This window comes from Phaethon aethereus, assembly GCF_964289735.1.
Source record: "Phaethon aethereus genome assembly, chromosome: 2".
NCBI classification, from domain to species: Eukaryota; Metazoa; Chordata; class Aves; order Phaethontiformes; family Phaethontidae; genus Phaethon; species Phaethon aethereus.
The window spans coordinates 143,930,361-143,955,867 of record NC_138582.1 but is presented as its reverse complement, the minus strand read 5'-3'; the positions used below and the strand labels follow the sequence as shown (position 1 = coordinate 143,955,867).

Genomic DNA, 25,507 nt, shown 5'->3' with positions numbered 1-25,507 from the left:
TCTAATGCCTGCCATTTTCATTGAATGGCTTCCTCTTATGATTTCACGTTTTATTCTTTTCTTTTGTTAAAGAAAATGCTTGCAAAGCAACAAAGAATTTGGGGCTGAGATTGCGTTTAACGTGCATTTTGTTGGCAATATCCTCCATATCGTGGGCTAACTATGCTTTTATCATTTTGAGGAGGAAGCTAATGACTGCAGAGGTATTTATGGCGGGTGAAAGTGCCATATAATTTTTAGCATATAGATTTACTCTCCATCCATCCATCCACCCCGGTAGTAATATGGATAGAGTTCTCATTACTATTAATAGAGAATTGCAGTTTAAATTTCCCATGCATCAAGCAAGCAATAGACTTCCTTTGCATATACATGGCACTGCCATTGATCTGATTGATTCTGGGTTGCAATGGTGGATGTGGTCAGTGATGGGTGAATGTCGTGGTTTAGCCCCAGCTGGCAACTAAGCACCACGCAGCCGCTCGCTCACTCCCCCACGGTGGGGTGGGGCAGAGAATCGGAAGAGTAAAAGTGAGGAAACTCGTGGTTTGAGGTAAAGACAGTTTAATGGGTAAAGCAGAAGCCGCGCACACAAGCAAAGCAAGACAAGGAATCCATTCCCCACTCCCCATGGGCAGGCAGGTGTTCAGCCATCTCCAGGGAAGCAGGGCTGCATCACGCGTAAGGGTCACTTGGGAAGACAGATGCCATCACTCTGAACATCCCCCCACCCCTTCCTTCTTCTCCATCCCAGCTTTATATACTGAGCATGATGTCATATGGTATGGAATATCCCTTCGGCCAGCCTGGGTCAGCTGTCCTGGCTGTGTCCCCTCCCAGCTTCCCGTGCACCCCCAGCCTGCTCGCTGGCAGGCCAGCACAAGAAGCTGGACCGTCCTTGACTACTTAGCAATAACTCAAAACATCAGCACGTTATCAACATTTTCTCATCCCAAATCCAAAACATAGCCTCACGCTAGCTTCTGTGAAGAAAATTAACTCTACCCTGGCTGAAACCAGGACAGTGAATTAATAGGAAAGGCAGAGTTAACTCTTTTCATGAGTGTCTATGAGTCAGGACTATCTTTGAAGTAAAGTGCTAGTAAGAAAATCAGTATTGATAGAGTTAGATGACAGCCCATAATGATGATGATGTTAGAAAAGAAATAAATTATCTGTGACTTAAGTTACGGATTTGTGCAACACTGGTGGGGTTTAAAAACTGTAGAATAAGGTTGGTATCCAGTGTTCTTTAAAGACCTGGCTCTGTTTCTATATGATGTGACTTTATATCTTTACCCTTCATTTTCAAGGCTCACGTAACAACAGCATAGGTTGAAAGAGATTCGCAACACAGAAGGGGTGTGTGGCTTCGTATTGCTGTCCTGCAGAGGATTGTGTTTAAGACTTTAAGGCAGGGCAGTCTTTTGGTAGCTAAGAAGAAGTGATTGTGCCAAGTTTTCTTGACTGGAGTCAAATCAGGAATATTAGGTATGTCTCCTGCCTCTTGGAAAGATCATCTGAGCATGAGACTATCGGCCGAGCAATGTGCCACTTCGTTAAAGAGAAGCTCAGGTTTGCTGGGTTGTCTGGTTTTGCGCCTCGTCTGCAGCCTTTTTGGGAGAATGGCCCAGCTTTCCCTGGAAAGGGTGGAGGAGATTCCTGTGCAGGATCACCCGTATCTTGGTGAGGATGCTCCCCAGAGGGGTGAATATGTGAAGGATACTGAGGCAGAGGTGGTGGTCTGCGAGGAACAAGAGGGGATCCTGGCCAGTGTTTATATAGAAATATATTTGTAGCAATTTTGGAAGCATTGGTTTTGATATAATTAAGCATCTTTCACCAGTAAATAGGGAAAACATTTTATTCTGTTTTCACCGTGGTTTCCATAATTTTGTTTCCAGCAGAGTCAAAATGTCAGACAAAAGTGATTTAAAAGCAGAACTTGAGCGCAAAAAGCAGCGTTTGGCTCAGATAAGAGAAGAAAAGAAACGGAAGGAGGAAGAAAGGAAGAAGAAAGAGGTAAATATGCAAAAACACCTTTTAGATAGCTTGCAGAGCGGGCTTGCTGAGGTTTTGTACATCTCAGTATTGTATACCCCAAGGTATCTGTCATGTGGAATGAGATCCTCAAACCCCCATCAGCCTAACCTTAACATCAAAATGCTTATTTTTAGTCAAGAAAGTTGGGGTGAAGCAATTGCTTTTAAAACCAGTGCACTGTCAGATGACAACAGTTTAGACAACATGATGTGTACGTGTGCATAGAAAGAAAATTTGATTTGCCACAATGCTTTTTCCTGGGCTGTCCTTCAATGGAAAGGGAGTGGAGAGTGGGGAAAGACAGAAAGAGGGCTCGCATTTTTTTCAAGCCATTACAATCTAAATATGTATTTTTGTACTCTGAAGACTAGTTTGATTACTAGCTAAGGTAACAGGTTTACAATTATTATTCTCCAGTAAAGTAAAGCATAATTGCAATTGCATTTTCATCTTCTGGCATGGGCGCATCTTTCAGTTCTGTTAAAATTTGATTGACATATTAGTTTATTTGTCCTTGACAATATGCATTAGGTTTTTCATTAAGGGATTTGTACTTCTTTTTATTCAGTCACTTAGTGGAATAGAGGTGAGAACTGACAGGGAATGGATATTCATTTTCATGCAAAGTCAGAGAAGCATTAAGTGATTATGTTTCCTTTCCTTCAAATGTCAACACTTACTATAGTTTAAAGCACCTGTTATCTTTTACTAATAACTGGTTTCCTTTTAAACTGACACTTTAATATTGTACATGAATTTCATGGAATTACTGTGGAAATGTGATGTGATCCAAGAAATCAGTGTTCCAGTTTTGGCTGTCTTTTTAATCTTTTTTCATGTGAGCCATTTTTGTGCAATTACCAGCACACGCCCCGGTGTGGCTCCTGGAGTCACTGGGGGAGTCCTCTGCAAGCACAACTTCAAATGTTAACATTTTCAGTGTTCTTACTAGCCTCTTAATGAATTAGAGGGAAGGGAGCCAAGCTAACGGCTCGAGGAAGCTATTAAGTCCTTTCCTTTGTCCCCTGCCTCTGATTTTATGCCTTGTGGAGATCTTGTGGAGGTTGGACCTTTCCATTGGCCCCGATAGCCAGATCCAGCTCGGGACAACCAGATCATCCTGGGTGCCTCACTGTGGTGCCCTAACTGGGGTGCACTGTGACACCTAAAGGCCGACGGGAGTGAACTCTAACATTCACTTAGGTGCTGAGCCATGTACACTGCTGCAGAAGAGTCGTCTACAACCCTATGTACTGGGAGATACTTCAGGCCAGCTCATGGGAAGATCTGAGCACAGGGATATGCCTGAACTTTGTCTGTAAAAGCGATGTTCTTCAGCGTCTTGGCCGTGTCCAAACTGGAGAACATGGGGATGCTTCTGAACTTCAAGGTTTTCTGCTGTGCCTGCACCAACATGAACGCCAGGCTGAGGCACTGTGCGAGTCCCCTGTGCCCCACACTCTGGTTTCAGCGGAAAGGAAAACGGGATAAGATCAGCAGATTTAGAAGGAACCTTAGGATCCCAAGTATAGAGGCAGATGCCTGCAGACATCCTCTGTAAGAGCTATGCTGGGATTTCTGTATTTAGGACATGATAAAATGATAGACACGACCACTTGCATTTTGTTTTACTTGCATTACTGGTTACAGCACTCGACTACAAAGAGAGTCATGGCTTCAGTTCCCTCATCTGCTGGGGAGAAGGGCTGCAAGCCTGTTTCTTTCAATGGAGTGCTCTAATTACCAGGCTGCGGTATCGGTTGTTTTCCTTCCACCCTACTAAATTGGGGAATCATGAGCCAAGTACAAGGGATTCTGCCTAATGCAGATGTTGGTCTTCCTGCTTCTAGGTCCCAGTAGACCAGATCAGGAGGATGTTAATGTGTGGAAGCTCCAAGGAGATATAGAGAACCTAAGCAAAGAGAGAGAGGTCTTGTGGACTGTTAGTTTTGGCTGTTGGTGCCCAGGGCTGCCAAAATGCTGTCTTAGACATGTTAGTCCCTTCCTCCTTTGCTGCTGTTAGATGTTGAAGTCTATGAGAAAGTATTTTTATTGCCAACAAGTGCTCTAAATGTAAGCCCTTAAGCTACATCAGTGAAGTCCAATGGAATTTTATTTCTTGACCCTGGAGGAAGTAGGAAGGGGCCATTTTTATTCAGGGTAATGATATCTGTTATTCTCTGGTCAGCTTTTATATTAGCTGAATAAGTTGCATCTGATGAGTGAGAGGCAGAACCATCAGTGTGCTGTAAAATCCTTGCAAATATCAGTTTTCCCATGCACTCAGGGAAAAATATTGTTACTGATCTATACAGTATAAATTACCTGTTATAAATTATCTAAACATATCGAAGTGAATTTTAAAGTGTACCTAAGCAGTGGTGCATGTAAATATTTTCCACACAGTTGCCAGAGCTGATTTTATGTGGATGAAACTCTTCTGTTTTGTTTTGTTTTAACTCAGGCTGATCTACAGCAAAAGAAGGAGCCAGCTCAGGAAGATTCTGACCTAGACCGCAAAAGAAGAGAGACAGAAGCTTTGTTACAGAGTATTGGTATATCCCCAGAACCACCTCTAGGTATTTAAGAGAAGCACAATGTAAAGCATTCAGCTCTGCCACAATGAATGCATTCTTTCTGTTAAAGCATGCTTGGCTTTTTTGATTTTTTGGCTGTATTAGTGAAGTGAACTCTTCTGTTTGAATGCCTGCCATACCATTCACATATACCAGCTCATGGCATTTTGAGTACTTGTCGTTGCCAAAAACATCTGTTTCATTTCTTCAAGAAATTTTTGTGAATGTAATGCAGGTTTTTTTCGCATACCAGCAGTGATTTCTTTTCTGATGGACTGTGTTATCTTCTCTCACATCTGATGACACACAAATTATTATTATAAATGCTTTGCTTCATTAGCCCCAAATTTTGTTTCAAAAATTCAGATTAAGCCTTTGCTAAGGAAGGAGGAGCATAGTCATGTGGGAACTCCCACTGATTTTCTTTTAAAATCGAACACAGCTGGAGAGAGGAAATTAAAAGACAAATCACAAATAGGAAAAAGCTTATAATCAGCTCATTATTGTAGATTTTTGATCTGATTTCATGTGCTTGACCTCTTTTTTTGGTTTTGATGTTTCAGTTCTAGAATCTGAGGTCCTCAGTTTAAAAATACATGTGGCAAAATTTATAGTATCTGAGTATTGGTTACCTTTATTAAGTTCTGTCTCACTTATTGGGTGGCCCTAACGTGAGAAATCCTTTTCCTTCTTTCCTTCCTTCCTTCCTTCCTTCCTTCCTTCCTTCCTTCCTTCCTTCCTTCCTTCCTTCCTTCCTTCCTTCCTTCCTGTACTTTCTTCTCCCTTGAATCCAGAATCACTCTAATTATTTTAGCTGAAATATTGGCCCCTCTGGAGGTATCAAGCCTTGTCATTAAATTCATTGGAGCTGAATCTAGGATTTTATCCCTAGACATTCTTGCTTGTAATGTTTAGGAAAAACCCCACATCTGACAAAATACTGCAGCCTTGATTTAGGAAAGCACCTTATACAGATGCTTGGGTGCATATGCAAGTAGGTTGTGACATTCTGAATTGGGATTTCAATTCATAACTTGCATCAACCACCGTTTATTGAGAAAAGTTACTATTTTTATAGATTGTTATATAGTGACTGAACCTGGTCACTATAACAAGAATTGTCTGACAAGTAATGGTCAGGTTATTTTTATGTATCATAAAACAATGATTTGTAAATGATATCATGATATTCTAAAATAATATACATTTTTAATGTTCTAGCATTTAAAATACTAATTCTTATCTAAAAATGAGGATATAGTTCCTTAACACATTATTAACTGAACACATGTATTCATGTTGCAAATTATCAATTCTTAGTTCATTATTTTGTGTTTGATACTGTCAAAAGAACAAGAAAAATCACATGTAAGATGATTCATTTTAGTTAAACAATAGTATTTTGTCCTCTTTCATTCCCTGTGTGTACACTCACAATTAATATACAAAGGAGGCTTTAATTCTGCCTTCACATATGCATATGATACCCAGATCACACTGAATATGGAATACATAAACAGCCACGACGTACCTGGAACCTGCCAAAGGGCTGTCACAAAGATGAATTCACTTTTCATGCTGCAGTCATTTCTGTGACGGTCTCTAGTGGGAATCTGCATGAAATGTTTGACCACATGGAAAATCCAAATCTCTTGACAAGTCTGTCATTATACATTATAAAGCATAACAAAATAGTTTAAAGTTTTACTCTGTTAAATCTATAAAAGGAAATGCACATGATTTAAACCAAATGGGAAACTTCGCTCTTGCATTATAACCCGTTTTTGTGTTTTATTCAATGTGGCTGCTTTGAAGAATACTTGCATTAAATCTTGACCGGAGCCATCTCTGCATTTTAAAGACTTTTGAGAAACCATTTTAAAAGAAATCAGGATATTTTTACTTTTATATTTATTATTTCCTTGCTGAAAAGCTTTAACTCGGGCTGACCTTGAGCTATGAACTTCCTTTCCTGTTTCAGGAAACAAAACTGCCTTTGCATGAAATATGCTTCAAAAGCCCTGGCAAGACAAAGAGAAAATCATTTGTAGAGCTTGGGCAAATAGTATCTAAACCAAGGGAAACTTTTCCTTGAGTGTTGAAATCATGTCCCACCCAAAATGGAAACTTTATATGACCTAAATTGCTTAAGAAAACACGATCACTAAGCAAATTAATGTGTATTCTCACCATCTTTGGGAAATGATTTTAACTTAGCTCGATTTCCTTAATTTAGCTTTCATTTTTTATGTCATTTCCACACTGCAGCCTTAGGCCATATCTAATGGACACTGGCTTTTGATTTAAATTCAAAATTTGGAAAGTATGCTTGTTCTATTGACTACTTGACGTTACCAGAAGAGTTCACTTAGATTTTTGACAAGACAAGCCCCTGATATCTCTTCATACCTTTAAAATCTTTTGCAAGTCAACTTTAAACTATACCCAAGAAAACAAGTGCTATTTTATTCCCACAGGTATCTCCTCCATTGATTAGCTGTAGATTCCCATTGGGCTCTTAGTCCTGTCTAAATTCATGTCAGTTTTAACACTTCCAAAAGACTTAACATTCACTTGACTCTCTTCCTTTTCTTTTTCTTTCCTTCCTTATTTGCTTTCACCATTTCAAACTCTCCTACTCATTCACCCACTATCATTTTGGTCCATTGGTTTTGATTTGTCTGACACTGCTCTTCATCAGTGCAGTCGCTGCATGTGTTAACATGGGATACCTGTTATTTTCATTATTTAGTCCCAACCCCTATGTCTCCCTCTTCGAAATCAGTGAGCACACCCAGTGACGCAGGCAGCCAGGACTCGGGAGATCTGGGACCCATAGGGAGGTAAGACACAGAGTCAATAGAGTTGAATAAATGTGGGTTTTTTTCGCTTCACTCTTAATTCCCCATTTTTACCTTTGCTTCTCTAAATGAGAATGACCCGTATCTAACATGTACTTCTGTTTCTGCATTTTCCACTGTGTGTTACCCTCCGGTAAGGCTGGTCTCAGACGCGAGATAAATAAATGCATGCAGCAAGCGGATCTTAAGCTATGGACCCCAAACCTCATACTGGAAGCAAGAGCTGAATTTACCCTTCTAAAATTGGCCCACAGAAAGCTGTCATTCTGTGTGGACACACACTAAAAAGAGGGGAAGTGCCCAGTGGTAGAACTCATGTGAGCTCTCTTTGTTCACACAACCAGTCCCCTTTGAAGCCCTCCCAGGTGTAATGCCAGGCTGCCGCGGGTTCTTGTGCGGCTGCCCATCGCAGTGTGTGGCATTGCGATGGCAGGGAAGAGCTGCTACAGAAACGTGCTGGAACGCCCCAGGACCAACTGGCAATTCTGCCTTGGAAACTGCGGGAGTCAGAGAGTTTTATGCAGAATGGGAGGGAAGCAGCTCTCTTCTTGTTGAAAAGGGGTGGTGGGGTGTGTGTAAGGGATGGGCACAAGAGCAACCTTCCTTGTCTTTGTTTGTATGGCTGAAATAGGAAATGAAGTGATAGTCACCAAATTATTCCTACTCTGGAGCAGAAAAGAAAGGAGGACGCTGCTGGTAAAGGAGAATGTGTTCAAGCAAGAAGAGGTCCAAGCAACTAACCACACTGTGTATTTTGAGAAATGTAAAACATGAGTCCTAATAGCTGTTTTTGTAGTAGCTGAGCTGCCAGCTTATCCAAATCTGTGAGCAAAGACTCTGCTAACGGCTTGAAAACACAGTGCTTGCTCTCTGCAGTTAACAGTTGTCAGGAGTAGACACCATGCCTTTGCAGACATTGACACTAATGTCACAGAGCTTCAGGTCACCAGGTTTCATACCACACCAGCCTTCTGCTAACAAAAATCACAATTTTGTAAGCTGAAAGTATATTGGGTCCCCCGTCAGCCAGATGCAGACACTGTACCTTGTGATGTGCAGGTTGCACAGATGCTGCTGAAGTCTGCTCAGCCCTTCTCCCAGGGCTACCCTCCAGGAGAAATGGAGGTTGTTAAGTAGGAAAGCCCTAGCCTGTAAGATACAGCAGTTCAAAACACAGAAAATAGTGTAATGCTACATTCATAAATAAATGCAGTAGACTTCAGCAAATCAAAGTACTTTGAGCAGAGTAAAAATTGGTTTTAACCAAAGCATAGTCTGCTGTTCAGGATGAGTTATTTCCCACAGTCCTACATGTAGCTATGACAATGTTGGCTGGAGACTTCTAATTCCTGGTTTTCTTCTGAACTTTGATGGTGTAACTTTTTTACTGTTAAGGTAGTGAAATGCCCATGGAAGAATTTATTTTACTCTGACCCATGCTAGCACTTTGACTCTCTGTTGGCAGCACGCAATGAAAGCACGAGACCATGTGTCCTTACAGAGGAGAACGGAGTTCGTCCTCTTCGTCAATGACATACTGCATTGTGGACTTTTCTTTTGGATCCATTTTCTGGCTTCTTGTGGCCACGCTAGGAATTCAGTGGGTATGCCAAGACCTTGTTTGTAGTCCACCAGTTTGCTTGCCACCCTCTCTGGTATTGAAAGGGCTGTGCTGTGTGCCAGGAAGGATGCTTGCAGGTGTTTGACTGGAGCGATTGGTTTGTGGTAATAGAAATTCGATGATGTCTGGTCCAGGCCCTGGGGAATCTCTGTAACCTGTGGATAGAACTGGGTGGCAATTAGTTTGTCACTGGGTGCGGGCAGATGTGCTCAGTGTGTGATTCTGTGAACGAGTACACCCAAGCATGCGTGCATGATAGAGCAAACCCGGAGAGCGAAATGTTGGTAGACCTGTCATCACAGCAGGTAAAAAGCATGAAATCACCTCTGCTGTTTTCTCTCTGAGGGATGCCGAGACCTATTTCTGACTTGTTTTGACTACTGCATATATAAATGCCTGCTTATCTGCATAAGCGAGGTTACTCTGCTTCATTTTAATGTATCCTTCCGTTTCTCTCTCTATGATAGCGGGCACTTTTGCTGGATCCCCTCTCATGCCATCATCCTTGTAGCATCGTCCCCTTTTCCCCATTCTGCTGCAAATGTGCTGTACAACAGTAAACTGAGCACAGGCATTAGAGGAGAGCAGATTAATTCCAAAGCTGCTGATGCCCCAATCTCAGAGATCACAGCTCGTCTGTCATTGTTGCTGCTAGCACTGCAGCAGAAATAACGAGCTTGCACAGGCTGGCAGAAATCCTGCATGCAGTCTGATTACTCATTGCTAAAGCATTCTCCGGAGGAAGATATTAAAAAAAAAAAAAAAAAAGCTGTGAAGTCATAGATTTTGGTTCACTACAGGAGAGAGGCTCTGTTTGAAAGCTTTGAAGAAAACAAGAGATCTTCGTACGTTCCCATGTGAGGCAGCAGCTTCTGGTGCAGAACTAGGTTGGGTTCATACTTGTGTGAGTTCTCGGCACTTCTGGGAGTTGTCAGACTTAATCTATTGGTCTCAATATCACCAGGTATATCTGAGGTATGTTTTGATTGGCAAACACCACAGAACTGTGAACATAGTTTAGCCAGAAATCCAGGTTTCTGACATCCACTTTTCAGGAAGGACAATTGATAAATTGGAGAGTTTGGACAGTGTTAAGTAGTTGTTCTCCTGGAACCACAGACCTCACTCAATCTTACTTTGCAAGATGAAAACTAACTGGTAACTTGCTCACCAAGTGTAACAGTTACATGGGGAGCAAAAGGGCTCCAGCAGGCAATGTGTAAGAGCAGCAAATTATTTAGCATTGAAGCTGGACAAATATAAAACCAGAAGAACTTTGTAAAATTTTTATGGTGAGACAAATTAATCAGTAAAGAATTTACCTAAAGACTCTGTTGGGTCTTCTATCACTGGTCATTGCTCATTCAGGATAATGTGCCTGCCCAATAGGCACATAACTGGTCAAACAACAATTCATTCAGAAGACTCATACGGCTTTTTTGTTGCACAGGAAGAAAAGCTGCACGGTCACAATGGTCCCTTCTGCCATACGATCTATAGACTAGTAGTGCTGCTGTCCTGTAGGACCATTGTCCATTATCTCCAGCACAACAGCTAGAGCAATGTTGTCTTTTCCCTAGAGCAATGTTGTCTTTTCCCTGATGCCACTAAGCTTATTAGGAGAAGGTGTGGGATGGACTGTGTAATAGCACTAAATTATGGAACCATTTCTGTCCTGTGCAGCCCAGGTTTCTACGGGGGTTTTTGCTGCTTGATCTTTAGTACCACGTTGCTATTTGTCATAGCCTTTTCCCTAGGGATAACACTAGGTTTCAGGAGTGTTCCAGCTTCCCCCTGAGCCATGACAATAACTGTAAAAATGAGCAGATATTAGATGAGTAAAGGTGCTAGAAACTACTGACAGTTTTCTCGGAATACTTTCAAGTGGACAAGAGAGCCAACTTTTTCTTTTTTTGTGGTCTTGGGGATCAATTCTGGGTAGGCAGATGCATGTTATACTTTGATTCTGGAAGATTTCACCATAACTATGGACTTAAGAACTAGGTTTGGTACGTGCTGCTCTTTGTTATCAGGCTGCTCTGAACAATTCGTTAGAGCCCTGTTGTTGCACAGCGAGCAGCTTGCCTATCTCCACATTGCTTTGCACTCCCCACTTCACTTTTCTGATGGCTGTGTTGCTTGTGCTACGCGGATAGGACAGGAAAATGACATCACAGCCTGAGCAGCTACCTACCTCTGGATAGATGGGCTATTGGTTCACAGGGTTTTCTGTTATGATGTATTCAGACGTGACTCATTTTCCACAAGACAATATTGCAGGATCCCATGAAAATTCTCCTTGGAATAGAGTATGCTTGGCTCTTTCAGGACAAGTATTTTGTTTTGTTTAGTATTTTGCAAGCCTGTTGTTGATGCCCTGTATCCTGCTGCTGACGGTCAGCTTATGCAGATATGCACAACTGAAATGTAGATTTGAATAAATGTTGTGAAGAAAGGGGCTGAGGTAAAGGCATTTGCCAACAGCTCCTGTGTTGTAGCATGGTGTGAAACACAGATTTGCCTCTGCGGGGCTATTAATATGGAGCTTTTTTTGTGATAACTATATGCATCTCAGCTCTCCCTAGCAGATATGCTGAACTTTTGCTACCTTAGCGTGCCAGAGAGAGTGCTAGCTATTACAGTACAGCTGTCATGAAACAGTGCCCATGGAGAGGTATGTTTTACTACTCGGCATACCTTAGATATTCATAGAGCTCATCTTCTCAGCACTCATAGCCGTGAACTGCATGTTTGTGTGGTCTGGGAGAGTACACAAGGACAGCCCTTGTACAGTGCTTCCGAGCCAGGCAGTGCAATACCAGCTCTTGTGGGCTGAGCCAGCTCTCTGGAAAAGCCCCAGTGTCCTGCCACAGGTAGAGCCAGAGCACTAGGGTTGGTCTACGCTTTGTATGCTCAACATAAGACAGCAGAAGTGTATCTGCTGGAAGGATGTGCTCCTGTGGCTGGGTAGCTTTCATGTGCTAATACTGGCCCGTATTGCTATGTATTCTTGTCTTATCCACAGAGTGTCCGTCTGTTCACCCTGGCGTATTGCACGCTTGGAGGAGTTGCATTTCTGGACCAAGGTGTGATTGATCTGTGTGGTCCATTTTTTCCCTGAATCTTTCACTGCTTCTCTATGTTTCCTGCCAGCTTTATTACCCTACAATGGTAGGTTTGCACAGTAACATCCCATTTATTGTTGAGCTGGGCTGTGTGTGCGTGTGCATGTGGCGAAGTGTCATGCGTGTGGCACTTCCCCGTGTGCATTTTGTACTGGAACGTGAGAATCCCAGTAGGCTGCATATAAGGTTTCCCACCTTCCATCTGCTGACAACTGCACCAGGCTCAGCTGTCTTGGACATGTAAAGGTTAATGGTTGCCATTCTTTCTGCAACAGCTTCATCTGTGCTCTTTCACTTTCTAACTTGCATATTTTGCTGCCCATACATTTAGATACCTGATTATTTTATGTTCTCCTGTAAAGACAAAGATGATAGGAAGCACTCTTCATCTTCTGGTAGCTTATTTCAGAGAATGGTTACTTCAATGTGGTGTTTTATCTGCTGTAAAATAACGCAAGGTGGATTATTTTGTACTATTTCTCTCACAGTCCATTGGTTTTGGTGTGTTTGTCTGGCTACAGCTACGCATTCTATAATTATTGTTCTTACTTGGATTAGGGCACTACCTAATACTTAGCTTAAATGGTTCTTGCCTGAATTATGTTGTCATTCCATTGATATTGCAGTTTTGGAGATGTGTTTGATGCACTGAAATTGGTTAGCTTCCTTCAGTGTGTGTGAAGTTTGCTTGCAGTAAAGCAGAGTTAGTCCTTATTTAGATGAAGCTGTAAATATTTAAGGAAAGTTCCAGTGAGAATGAGTTGGAGCATAGCATTAGACAGCAAAGAAAATAAAAAATAAAGGGAAATCAGATTTCTCAAAGAGGTTTTGTAGCAGTAATATGCCATTTTTGTAGCAGTAATATTCCACAGAAGTTAGACCACTCTGGAATCCTGATTGCCTCATCATCACCTAGTTTTTTATTTCTAGGTAAAATACAGTGCATGAGCAAGCCTAGAAATAGAACAGCTCTCTGTAATGCTGGAGGACTTTCTCTGAGGAGCTATTTCACCTTTGGCTTTGGCTGTTGGCATAATTTTTTGCCCATTGTGCCAGTCCATCTTGCAGTTACTGTGACCTCTGAATGTGTTCCCAGTTGTATTCCAGAGAACGTAGTAGCAGCTGTCACATTAGGTTGGATGTCCTTAGTGGTAGGGAGTCAAGAGCATTTCTTCTCTCTCATTCTCTTTTGAAGTCTGCTGACAATATTAGTCTGCATCCATGTATGTTTTCATCAGATGTGATTCTGAGTTGCTTCAATCTACCATGGCCACTTTCAGCCATTTATATAAGAGAATATATAAAGTATAAAAAGAAATACTTTAGGATGTGTTTTCTTTCACTGTGTCAATGTTCACGCTCAGTTTGTATGGGCCTGGTACAGGGAGAAACAGATGTAATTCCAGTCCTTTTTCTCTGCAACATGTTATTTACTAATTTGTACATAGTCATTAGGTATTCTGCTTTATAATGCAATACCTAAACACACACATGAGACTTGTGTTAATCCTGCATTGCTTCATGTCTGACTCTGAAACACAAACATTTCTTGTTTCTCAGATATACAACCAAAAGGAAAGAGGTAGTTCTGGAGCACCTGGGCACTGAGTGAGTCAGAGCATGTCATTATTGTATTTACCCTTTTACAGTTTTGTATTTAATCAAGTAAAAAAAGAAAAAGGCATCTCTAGCTCAGAAGTGACATAATATTTAAAATCCGAAAGATTCTTTGCTGATCTCTCTGTATCTAAATGTCACCCAGGCATTAGGTTCTGTGCTTTTTAGGCTTTTTGCTTGAAAAATCAGACTTGGCAACTCAGCTTTCATTTTTACAGTTTTATTTTTAAACAGCTCCTCACCTGGTACAGTAATATAACACATTGACAAGCTGAAGAAAGGGTATCAGAATGCCATTCTCCCGTTTAAATATCTGCTTTGCTGTCAAATTAGACAGATAAAGAAGGCAAAGGAAGAAGGTGGATGCCGGTCTCAGTTTCAATTATATGGGAAGGTTGGATTATTGTAGCAGATCGTCTTTTACAATCCATGCAGCGAATTTCCTATCTTCTCTTTAACTACAGAAAACATCTCTTGTAGACATGAACAAAACCATGTTTCTGGAAGGTCTGCTAACACCACTGCTAACATAACCGTATCGCCCAGGGCTTAGCCGCTTTATCATTAAGTGAATTGTGCGACGATGCCGTTTCATCATTGCCACTCAGCTTTGCGTTACCAGCTCTTCATTGTGTCACTGTGTTCACAAGTGATAGGGATCCTTCTTCAAACGCGACCAGTGCGAGTCGGGCTGTGTTGCATTGCCTCAGGAGTAGCAGCGGTAACAGTTATTAGTAGCAGATTATTTTTTTAAATGGTGTTTTTTTTAAGATGTTTATATGTACAAAATGGCTTTTAAACAGCTTCTTTAGTGGCATACATATTTCATAAAGGGGCTGAGTCAAAGGGAAGCACACAACAAGGTAAAGACTCTGAGGGACCTACAGGAAAGACCCAGGGAAAATAACTACTTTATGGTGACCTTCGCTTGAATGGTGTTTTATTCAGAAAAAGGATTATAACCCTAGGGACTGTTGTGTAGTGCAGACATGAGCCTTTCACTGTGGACAGTCAAGAGAAGTGTTTGCTTGGCGGCTAGAGGCGAACGGGATAACCCGTGGGATGCTGGTATCGCCACTCTTTCTTGGTGGCTTTGGGCTTGCTATGGGATGTTTGCTGTTACGTGGTAAGGCAGAACTGCACACCCCAGCTGTCAAATTTTTCCCCGTATAATTTACCATGACACCATCATCGGGATCTCTTGGCACACGTGTTTTATCTTACGGTTTCCAACAGTGTTAGAAGCCAAATTGTGCCTTAAGCCTTCGTGACCTGAATCGTGCTGGCATCTGTGAAGGAGCGGCAGCGTCGGCCTCCCCCCCTTGCCCGGGGGGACCCCGGCTGCCTCAGCTGTCTTTGCTCTAGGAACTCTCCTATTTTTAAAGCCGTGCTGCAACTCTCTCGCGCTGCCCACCCCCAGCCCATGTAGAGGACAGTAACAGGGACGGCCGGTCCTCCTTCCCCAGCGCCTGGGCTGCCCGGTGTGGGTGCTGCCTTGAGCCGCTCGCAGGCAGCGCGGCTTGCCCTGCGCAGCTTGGTGTACGAGGCTGGAGGAAGGCAGGTTTCTTGCAGTCTTTTCCCTCCTTTTGTGCCTGCACAAAAGGAACTACAATCCTTCTCCTTTATATTCAAAGTATATTTAGCCCTAGATATCTGAGCCTCGCCTTGCCAATTTTTTTTTTTTTTTTTTAGCCTATAAACATAAGCAGACACCTTAGGGACTGATATTTGGCAGTTGCTTTCAAGTGTCTGTGTATCTGACCTAGAAAGTAGGGAGTGTTTTTCAGTGCGTGCCAGTTACAGAGTCAGAATAGTCTGTATTAATTAGAATCATCTGCAATCCTTTTAGCATGTGAGCCTGTGGCATCATTAAGAATTTTCATGCTTTCATTCCTAAAGGATGGATAGAGTTCAGTCCTCCAGATCTTTGATTATTTTTCTCATTAGCAAGCATCTCCATGCTATAAATTAATGGAGAAGGAAAGATTGCCATTCCCAGGGTGCTTCATAAAATGCCTTGGAAACCTGAGTCCCAGCTGCATCCAGAAGAAAATAATATTAATGTATAAAGCCCCACTTAACCATTTAGGTTATCAGCCCAGCTGTAGTTACTTCTTTGTAGTTATTTTCAGGCATATCATGCATATATTTAGTCAGATAACCAGATGATTTTAGGGACTAAAACACTAATCCTCTTAAAACAAAACAACTTACTTGCTAAGGTCAGCTTGGCTTAGGCAGTTCTCTTGCACAGAATTTCATCTTGATTTAATTAAACTGTGTGAGATCACCTCCTATGTTAAACAGTTTAACATAGTTAAACTGGTGCAGTTTGCGCATCTAGATATTTTCCCCTTCACTAGCCCATTAAAAAGCCCCTCAGAAAATACCCATTCACAATTTTGTGTTTAATCTGGAAAGATAAAATGAGGCTCTGAGTAGCTATTTCAGTTACTAATTTTTTAGGAATTTTCTTCAAATCTGTAAAATGGGAATTGCTGCCACTGGAAAGATATGGGTAAATCTCCAGATAACTTACTTTCTTTTTTTTCAAGGAGTTTTGAAACAGTCTAAGCACCCCATATTAAATTTTTCATAAGCAGAACATTTTGGTTTTCCATTTAAAACTGATTTTGATTCAGAAATTTTAGTTATTTACCTTAATAATTTAAAGTTAGAATATAATTCCTGAGCTGGTCTATTAAAAGTCAGGTAATTGGGTCATGAAAACTTTTGATATTTTGACTGTTGATGTGAAAAATTTTTGATAACTCCCATAGAGTGAGCTCTTGTTTCAACCCAGTTGTAGCAAAAATCGCATCCCTTCTGGAATGATTTAGCTCTTTCTAGCACAAAATAAATTTTATAAAGGAAGACAAACACCAGCTCTTCTTCCAACTAGTAGTTACTGGATTTTAGCACTGAAACAAAAGTGAAAATTTGCTGAAATCTTTTACCTTCTTCTTCAGCTGAATAATACCAGACCTAAAAATTGTAGGTTCCGGCCTTCATGTTAGGTCTTTGACTCCTCTGTAAGGCTATGGGTTGTCTTACCTAGATTTGACCAATAAATGTAACTTTCTCTTTTATGTGATTGTATCCAAAGTCCCTTGAAGTTTAAGAGAAAACTTCCCTTATATGCATATCCATGGACTCCGGATCAAAGTGTCTTAACGTGAGTATTGCAGTTCCCTTAAAGCACCTGCAGGAGCTGATAACATGTAAAACTTCTCCTGCCAAAGTCTTTCTTTACATCTGTGGTCATTTGAGTTCTATTTTGTCTCATAGACTCACTCTTGGTATAAAAACCAAGATGAAAACATTGTTTTAAAAAAGAATTTTCAGGGTTTGCTACAAGAACAAAACAACTTGTGCCTTCCCCCTCCTGAACGTGTTTTATATTACTGCACTTTCAAAATGACCGTTCATGCTCTCCGGCACTTACAGTAAATCTGTGTCAGTTCGTAGGCTCAACAGAAGCTTCTAACTATTTGACCTTCTATCCTCGCAGATGCAGCCTGCTGCTCACAGTGACCCTCCTCGTAAACCAGAATAAATTTCCAGACTGAGATTTCTGTAGCTATCGCATATAAATTGTGAGAATGACAAGGTTCATTGCATCGCCGGGAGACTATATTCTGTAATGTAGACCTGAATCAAAGGACAGGCTTTAAATATATCAAATAAGTTCAGCAGATTGGATAAATATAGCTGCTGATTTAATTAGTGTAATTCTGTGAAATGGGAATCAACAAAGTGTTGGTCCTGTGATATGTTCTTACAGTTAAAGACATCCCAGAATTGTTCATTCTGATTTAAATGTCAGGCGGATTTTGAAAATTATGAAATACATTCAGCAGCATAGCCTTGATTTAAAAGAAATTTTGAAATTTACATGCGTTTTAAATTTCATTTGTCCATGATATTTTATAAATATACCTAAAAAAAAAAAAAAAAGAGTATTTTAAACTCCTGCCCTTCTGAGAAGGGCTGTTATGGTTGCCAGGCAGCTGAAAGATAGTGCTGTGCTCTCAGGGAGGCCATAGTTGCTCTTTTTAGTGGTGAAGACTGGAAGTCAGAGGTGTCAGCCTGCTTGGAAGTGTAAATGCAAACCCAAGTATCTGGCTGCGCTCCAAGAGTGGTGCCAAACTCCTTGTTCGCCGTATGTATTATGGCATTTTATTTTATGATTAGCAGCCCAACTCCAAACACAAGAACCCGCAGAGAAGTCAGAGCATACTGCTCTACAAGCGTAAGCGAGCATCTTGTCGAGAGGCACAAATCCTCCCTAACTGCTGAGAGACGTCTTGCTTATGTGCTTCAGAAAACAAGTAGCACAAGGAAGGTATTTTCTTCTTGCCAATCCTTTCAAAGTGGAACAGATCTGCAAAACAGAGCACAGATGGCAGCAGAATGGTGGCTTAAATGCAGAGCAACAATTGAAGCAAGTGATACTTTTCCATCTCTCAATAGTAGCTTTGAATCTTCTTTTTCTTGATGTATTTTGCTTTGGAGACACATTTTAAATGTATGACAAATATCAGAAGGTGAAAATTATAGTGGATGAAATTAAGGTTATAAAAATCTAGAATGAAAGGAATAAACACAAATAGCTTATCTACATGCATATATATTTTTAAACATCTGCAGTTATTTCTCACCAACAGTTTCTTAGTTCAGATTTTCTAATTAATCAAAAGCAAAGTAGGAACTTTGGAGAAACTGACACAACGAAGTAGGTAGAACTCTTTAATAGCTAAGTAATTGCAGCCTTAAATTCATCCTGGCAATATTCAGACCTTCAAAAAAAAAGTCTAGATACAGGGTAGACTACGTCTTGAAAGTGCAGATAATACTGGATCGTAATTTGGTGGTAATATTTGTTATCATATTGAAAAAAGGCATTCAAATGCATCTTAAGCATTGTATTCTACTGATTTTAAAATAGGTCTCATATCTCACAGTTGTTGCATCCAGTACTTTTAAGAATACATGATTTGGCTGGAACCTGTTTTTCAGTTTATCAGTCATCCATGTGCAGGTGCACAGTTCTTCATGTAAGCAGTACTGAATCTTTTGGAAATTGTATTTTAAGCATGGGGCTCCTCTTTGCGTCAAAGCGAAAAACAAGAATCCTGTTATTCTTTGCACTTTGGGGCTTTTTGCTTCACTCTTTTTTCCTAGTTCACTTCTTTTGCTAGTTGCATTTGAAGTTAGAATAAAAGAAAGCAAGAAGCAGACTGAACCTTGAAGACTTTCAAGTAGCTCTCCTGTCAATGCAGGTAGCACCTTGGCTCTTCATGGGGTGCTAGCAGGGACATGAAAGGTAGAGCACAGAATCACACAACCAAGAGTGGCTGAGGTGTGAAGGCACCTCTGGAGATCATCTAGTCGACATCCCCTGCTCAGAGCAGGGTCACCTGGAGCTCGGTCTGTGTCCAGTTTAGTGGGCATGGTGGTGTTGAGTTGACGGCTGGACTTGAAGATCTTAAAGGTCTTTTCCAACCTTAATGATTCTATGATTCTATGACTCTATTTTATCATTCAGTTGGGTTTTGAGTCTCTGAAAGTACGGAGACTCCGCAAACTCCCTGGCCAACCTGTTCTAGTCTTTGACCATTGCCTCTTGTCCTGTCACTGTGCACCACCAAGAATAGTCTGGCTCCATCTTCTTTACTCACCCTCCCAAGTCACCCACCCAAGTTAGTTGGACTATTCCCCACAAATCTTCTGTGGACAATCACCTCTGAATCCTACTTACAGTTGGAATCTGAGTTGGGTGCTCAGAACTGCTGCATGGAGCAACCTCCTGTCTTTCTGTTCCTATGCAGAGAGCTCATGGTGACATGTTTCATTGCTGGAGCACTTCATTTAGGTGTCTGAAGGTAGTGTAAATACCCACTGTAATGTCAAGATCCTCTGGTTTCCCTGGGTGGGGAAAATGAGATCGTCATTTCTTCCTAACATTCGTACCATTTTAGAAGCTTTACTCCGCTAAGCAAAGATGCTATGAGACTTCATACGCAGTGGATGACTCCATACGCTGTGGGTGAGTCTCTCCTTCAATTCTTGTCTCTCAGTTTAGTAACAATCTATGCTCTGCTTAATGGGATTGGCTTTTGATCTCTGAAAACCTCAGCGCAGTTTAACCTGCAGAGTCACAGCGTACTCCCTCAGTGTACTTTAGGGTCAGGAAGGCATAGCTATTTCCCACACAAAGGGTCGTTTTAGGGCGTTGCTGTTGCTGCAAGGGAAGATGCTGGGTTTGGGACCTCTCAGGTCTAATGGTGTTTCATTAAGGACACATATGGGCATCTCAGCTGAGCAGATACCTCGAGACTCCGTATACTGTCAGTGCAGTTTTCTGCCGGTTTGGAAAACACAACAGCTCTTGGTGACAGAGGATGCCGCAGTATGGTGTTTGCTTTCCTCTAGTTCTGCTTGAAGGTGTGATTTGCAATGCAGCAAAGAGGTTTCTACCCTGCACGAGGCCCCTTGGGAAAGCAGGGTTTGCTGTTATTTCTGAGAGTAGCCTTTTTCAAAAGCATGGATTTTCAGGCCTGATTGCTCTTGACCTGGGGAAGGAGGGCGGGGGGAGAAAAGAAGTCATGCAGAACACATGTTCTGCAGCATCAGCAACAGATGAGGGAGGATTTGATTTTAGCTTCAGGGAAGCGGAGTCAGAACAAAGCAGCCAGCATGTTGCACACTGGTTGAATGAAAAGTGTTGGACTGGGGCACTTACCAGAGCCAAGTTGCACTGTAATCTGACCGTGATTCTGGATATTAAATATCACTTTATGATGGTGATTTAATAAGTATGTGTATTGGCACTGATGCCTTTCGTGTTTCATATACCATCACGGAGGCCAGACCCAAAGTTGTTTAAATCAGCTGAGAAGTTCTCATGGATTCCAGATGGTTTTAGAAGAGAGACTCCATGCTTAATTAATGCATTCAGAGGTTGGGAACTTTCTAAAAGAGTTCAAATATTTCATTTTATTTTTAGTTTATTTATTTTAGTCTATTCCACATTTTTAATCTACATAATTGACATTATGCCATCAGAATAAAATCTTCTGGAAGTAAGGTTCCACAGGGCATCGTAACAGATAGCAGTGTGCCTGGTTTTCCATGGTGATAATCATATGGAAAAGGGAATGCTGCTGTTCAAATTCCTTTCACCTCCCGCCTTAAATTTTGCAATGGTCTCTGTCCTCTTAAAACTGTGCTCTGAGTATCTCCCTAATGCTTTGGACATGTATTCAGAATAGAAAAATATAACAAGTTGCTTTACCTTCCAATCCTTCAATAAAGGTATGACATCTGGGTCTCTTCCTCCTGTTGGTTTCTTTCTGCAGGTTATTCCCTTACTGAGTGGGGAGAAAGAAGATGCATTGTATCAAAATAATCTGGTATTTTTTTCCTATTAAGAGCTGAAACAGCACCAGCATTAATACTGTCCTAAATTCGAGGAGAAAAATAGCTTATTGAGATCGTAATACAGAGCAAATAGAGAATAGTCACATATGCCAATCTAAAGGAAGAGAGTGAGAGCAGATCGGTTTCAAGAGAGGTAATAACGCTCGTACCTTGCCTAGTTAGTGCAAGACCTAAAAGCTCTCATTCCCTTCACGCTGCTTTAGAACAATCTGTTATTTGGTAATAGTTACAGCTTTTTATCCTACAGTCAGCTGAGGGCAGCCGCTGGGCGCCGAAGGCGTAAAAGGGAGATTGATAGCAGGGCTATTGTTTGTCACTGTGCGGGAGACCGATACGGCGGCCGGCTTTGAGCAGTGTTGGGTAGTTCTGGTTTAAATAGTGCCTGTGCTGTCTGGGCGGTGGGAACGGGCTGATCTGGCTGAGTCCCGACCCTGCTGCTCATGCCTGAGCCTCCAGGAGCCCTTCCCGTGCCACGTGCACGCGCGTCACCCGCTGGAGGAGCTCGGGTGGTCTGCAGGAGAGTTGTGGAAGGACTGGAAAGCGCAAGGGAGCACTACTATTCCCTGCTTGGTCTAGTGCTCATCTCTTTTCCCCATAAAAATGTTAAGGTAAAAAGTTTTGTATCTCTTCTACATAGATCTGTGCCAAAATCTGTTGAATCTGTTTAGGGGGACTTTCACCAACTTGTGCTCTCTGAAAGGGTCAAGGGTGGGAGCACTTCTGCCTGACTGCTGACCAGCAGTTCTATGCCACGCACTTGTCTTCAGGGTCTGTAACGCTACTCCCTCTGCCCCTGTCTTTAGGTGACTAGAAGTCCCAAAGCTAATTTCAGTTTTCTTCTATGAAGAAGAAAGAAGAGGAACAGCACCTAATCCTTTTCTCTATGAAGAAAATTCTGGAGAAAGAGCTCATGCACTAGATTTGAAAAAGGTTGGCACTGCTTTTTCACTGAGATCCAACGGCATTTCACAATCCCCTCTGAGAACTATCCACAGGAGAACAAGCATAATTGTGATGCTCATCCAAACGATCAAGGAATGTCATACGCTATGTCTGCTCGTCACAGACAGATTAGCTTTAATTTCCTAGTCTAGATGACAGCACAGGCTATTCAACATCGTCTTTGGGTTGCTAATCCTCAAAGAATCTATTTATCTCTTTTTCAGTGTTATTGCCATGGAAACTAGCTAAATTGCAGGTCCAGATTACATCTTTACTGTTCATTCACTTTCATTTTGATCTGCAGACATTCTTCAGGTGCCAGGAAGAGGCAAAGGACAAATCAATATTTTTCCTTGAAACATATAGTCACTCCCTGTGCTCTCCAGCCTCCACAATGCGAGCGTAGCCACTTGCATTCTGTGTCTCCTAGGGCGAGAGACTTGAAACCCGAAAATCTGCTACCTGCAGCCTCATTTTCTGCAATAGCATTGCTCAGCCAAGCTTGAGAGGACAACACAGCAGATTGCTTCCTTATCTATTTGCAAGTGGTAACACAATGATGCAGAGAGAACAATTACTATTTGGAGCACAAATCTAGGAAATGTTTTGCAGATGCACTAGAACTGTTGAAAACAGGTGTATTCAGAAGTCAAGGAGAATTGCTATTAAAAGTAAATATATACAAAAGTACAATGTCAAGAATGGTGAAGTCTCTGTGTCAGAATCCAGATAACGAAGTACTTAAGGCAAAAACATGTCTCTACTAAATGCATGGTCTGCATGTAACAAATGATGACCTGAACCATAGTGTTGCTATTCTCATATTTTGGGGATTTGAGTGCTGTCTTGAGTTTGTGAGATCTTGAAATTTATTTTGTTTGGGCATTCAGCTGGGTACCTGGTAAATGTGCCCTCTCTTGTAAGCTGGTCTGTATTCTTAGAGGTGGAATGTAGAGGCTGTACCTCTGTTGCAAGCTCTTGTTTTAATCAGATGATAATAGAGTTCTTCCTGATGGAGTAGGCTTTATCCCTTGAGAAATTTTGTAGGTTTGAAAGTGGATGGAGTGGGGGGTACATGGACTGAGTTATGTATGTTTTCTTTGAAGTGTTTAGAAAACCTGGATATGCGTGTATAAGTAGCCTCCAGACAGCTGTAAGATTAGAAACTGGCATTTACACAGCAAGTCCTAATATATGCTACTGACCTTGGTGATGTTACAAGAATAATTTTCAGAGATAGTATTTTTAATGGAGTATCTATAATGCATTAGTCCCTGATGCCTTTCCCTTGCATCAGTCATTCAGATCCTTATGTCCACTTTCTTGATTTACAAGTTACAAGGAAAAAATCTGTTCTTTATTACTGTATTGTTTTGTCTCTGAACTTTTTGTAATACAGTTTCATTTTGGAGAGTCTTTCTGCATCACTGTAAAGTCTTTCCTGCCAATACACATCACTATGGATCATAAGAAGTTGAGGGGAATAAGTGCCCTTACGTTGCATGGGAAAGCACCTTTGCATTACAATTCTTCATTCTTTTTGTACGTACAAGGTGTTGAGATTGATTCTCTTTCACTCTGACATGACAGAGTGCACCACATGCCCTTGTCTATCTCTCCAGAGAGTTAACATCGGTAATAGAACAGGTGAGCTTACTAAGTGCAGGAGGTTGCATAATTATATGGGTTTAAGAGATCCGTTTCTAACCTAATTCAATAACTTGTTAGTTTATATGAGTGATTCATTGGCAGAGGTTGCTCTTGTTGCAGAAAGGCTTGCGTAAATTGAGCATGGCTAGTTATATGGCTGTTTTTGGCTGAACCTGGTAATATTATGTTCTCTGTATCCTCAAAATTTGTATTCAGAAGAAATGAGGGGAGTTTTTAATTTTGAGGACTATCATTATCCAGCGTGTCTGCATGACTTGCTTGCTTTAGTGAAGGAGGGCTTTCCTTTGCTTTAGCCTCTGCTAGTGAAAGCAGCACATAATCTGGCGTTTATACTGCAGGAAAAGGTGCTCAGGAGCCAGACTCGTACTCCTGATTCTGGCATGGATTCTGGCAGTTTTCTTGCATATGGGATGTGGCTTCCTGAGGGAAGAAAAATAAAGTAAAATCAAGAAGCAGGGAATGAGTGGGCACTTTTTAAAATGTTGGCCTCAATATGTCAATTTTTGTATTTCTAAATGAGGGATTATAAGTATTTCACAGGACTCTGGAAAGGCTCTGTGAGTGTTTGAAGAATGTTTTAGAGATGGTAGCATGGCAAGTTGCACTGCACTGCAATGGAAGGAACAACATCTTCACTTCAGACCACACCTGTGGACCATTTGTACATTTGGTGACAGTCCCATATGGCAGCAGTCCATTAAAAGACTGTCGGAGATCTGATTTCCCCAGATGTATCATTCCCCTCTTCCCCAGAGATTTTATCTGGAGGAAAAGAAAAATTTCTTCATTAGTCTCAGATGCCCCCAGCATATGTCATAGCTGGTGTCAGCGTGCCGTTTGTTGGCATAAGCACTGTGTGATGTTCGTGCCCAGAGCACTGTTTTACAGGATGGCTTACCACCAGTCCCAGGAGTGTGCAAAGGGATAGACTCTTCAGTGGAGCTCATGGCAAGGGCTCAGTCCACCTTATCATAATAACATGATTACAATAAATTGTGCCTGCAGATTTTACAGATTACTGTGAATGCATCAACCATAGTTAAAGTTAGAAACTTTCAGAAAAAGAAAAAAAAGTATGTTTCATTAACCAACATCTGCAAGGAAACCCAGCTTCTTCCCTTTGTTTACCAATAATGTGTAATTTTAATAAGTTGCCTGCCCTGTTGCAGTTTGACATACAAACCTTGTTTGACATACTGTGGCTGTCCCTTGCACTTGGAGGTTGAATGTACTACATAAAGCATGTAACTAATGAGATGGGGTTTTGTTCATCCTTTCAGTTAATTCTGTGTGTTCTTTTCTCCCCCCCCTTCGTGCTGCACGGCTGATTACCACCCTAGGACCTTGCAATGGGACACAGACCCCTCAGTGCTGCAGCTCCAGTCTGACTCTGAACTTGGGTATATGTCAGCTCTTTTTGTTATTCATTTATCATTTCTTTGCAAGAATTATGTTGAAAATGCTTCCCAGTTGAGCTTTTTAATGTGATTTTAATTTGCTTTGTTGACTGAAAAAGACTATAATTTAAGTTTCGTTTTTTACTTTCATCAATAAGAAGCTTCAGCAAAGCCATCTTTGGTGAAAAAAACAACTATTTAAAGAAGCTCG

General features: G+C 41.4%; 1 protein-coding gene across 4 annotated transcripts in view; it reads left to right on the top strand.

Moving 5' to 3' along the window:
* Window positions 1-1,914: 1,914 nt before the first annotated feature.
* The window catches only part of DYNC1I1 (dynein cytoplasmic 1 intermediate chain 1), a gene marked incomplete at both ends in the record, with an annotated part of 176,827 nt that continues 153,234 nt past the window's right edge, over window positions 1,915-25,507 (top strand). Inside the window, 4 exons of one of the 4 annotated variants that reach the window (XM_081996289.1) lie at window positions 1,915-2,022; window positions 4,508-4,622; window positions 7,372-7,462; window positions 25,240-25,299. In XM_081996289.1, coding sequence (XP_081852415.1) covers window positions 1,915-2,022; window positions 4,508-4,622; window positions 7,372-7,462; window positions 25,240-25,299 — 374 coding nt within the window. Of the gene's footprint in view, window positions 2,023-4,507; window positions 4,623-7,320; window positions 7,463-25,239; window positions 25,300-25,507 lie in introns of all 4 variants that reach the window. The other 3 variants (XM_081996288.1, XM_081996291.1, XM_081996290.1) reach the window with 3 other exon arrangements.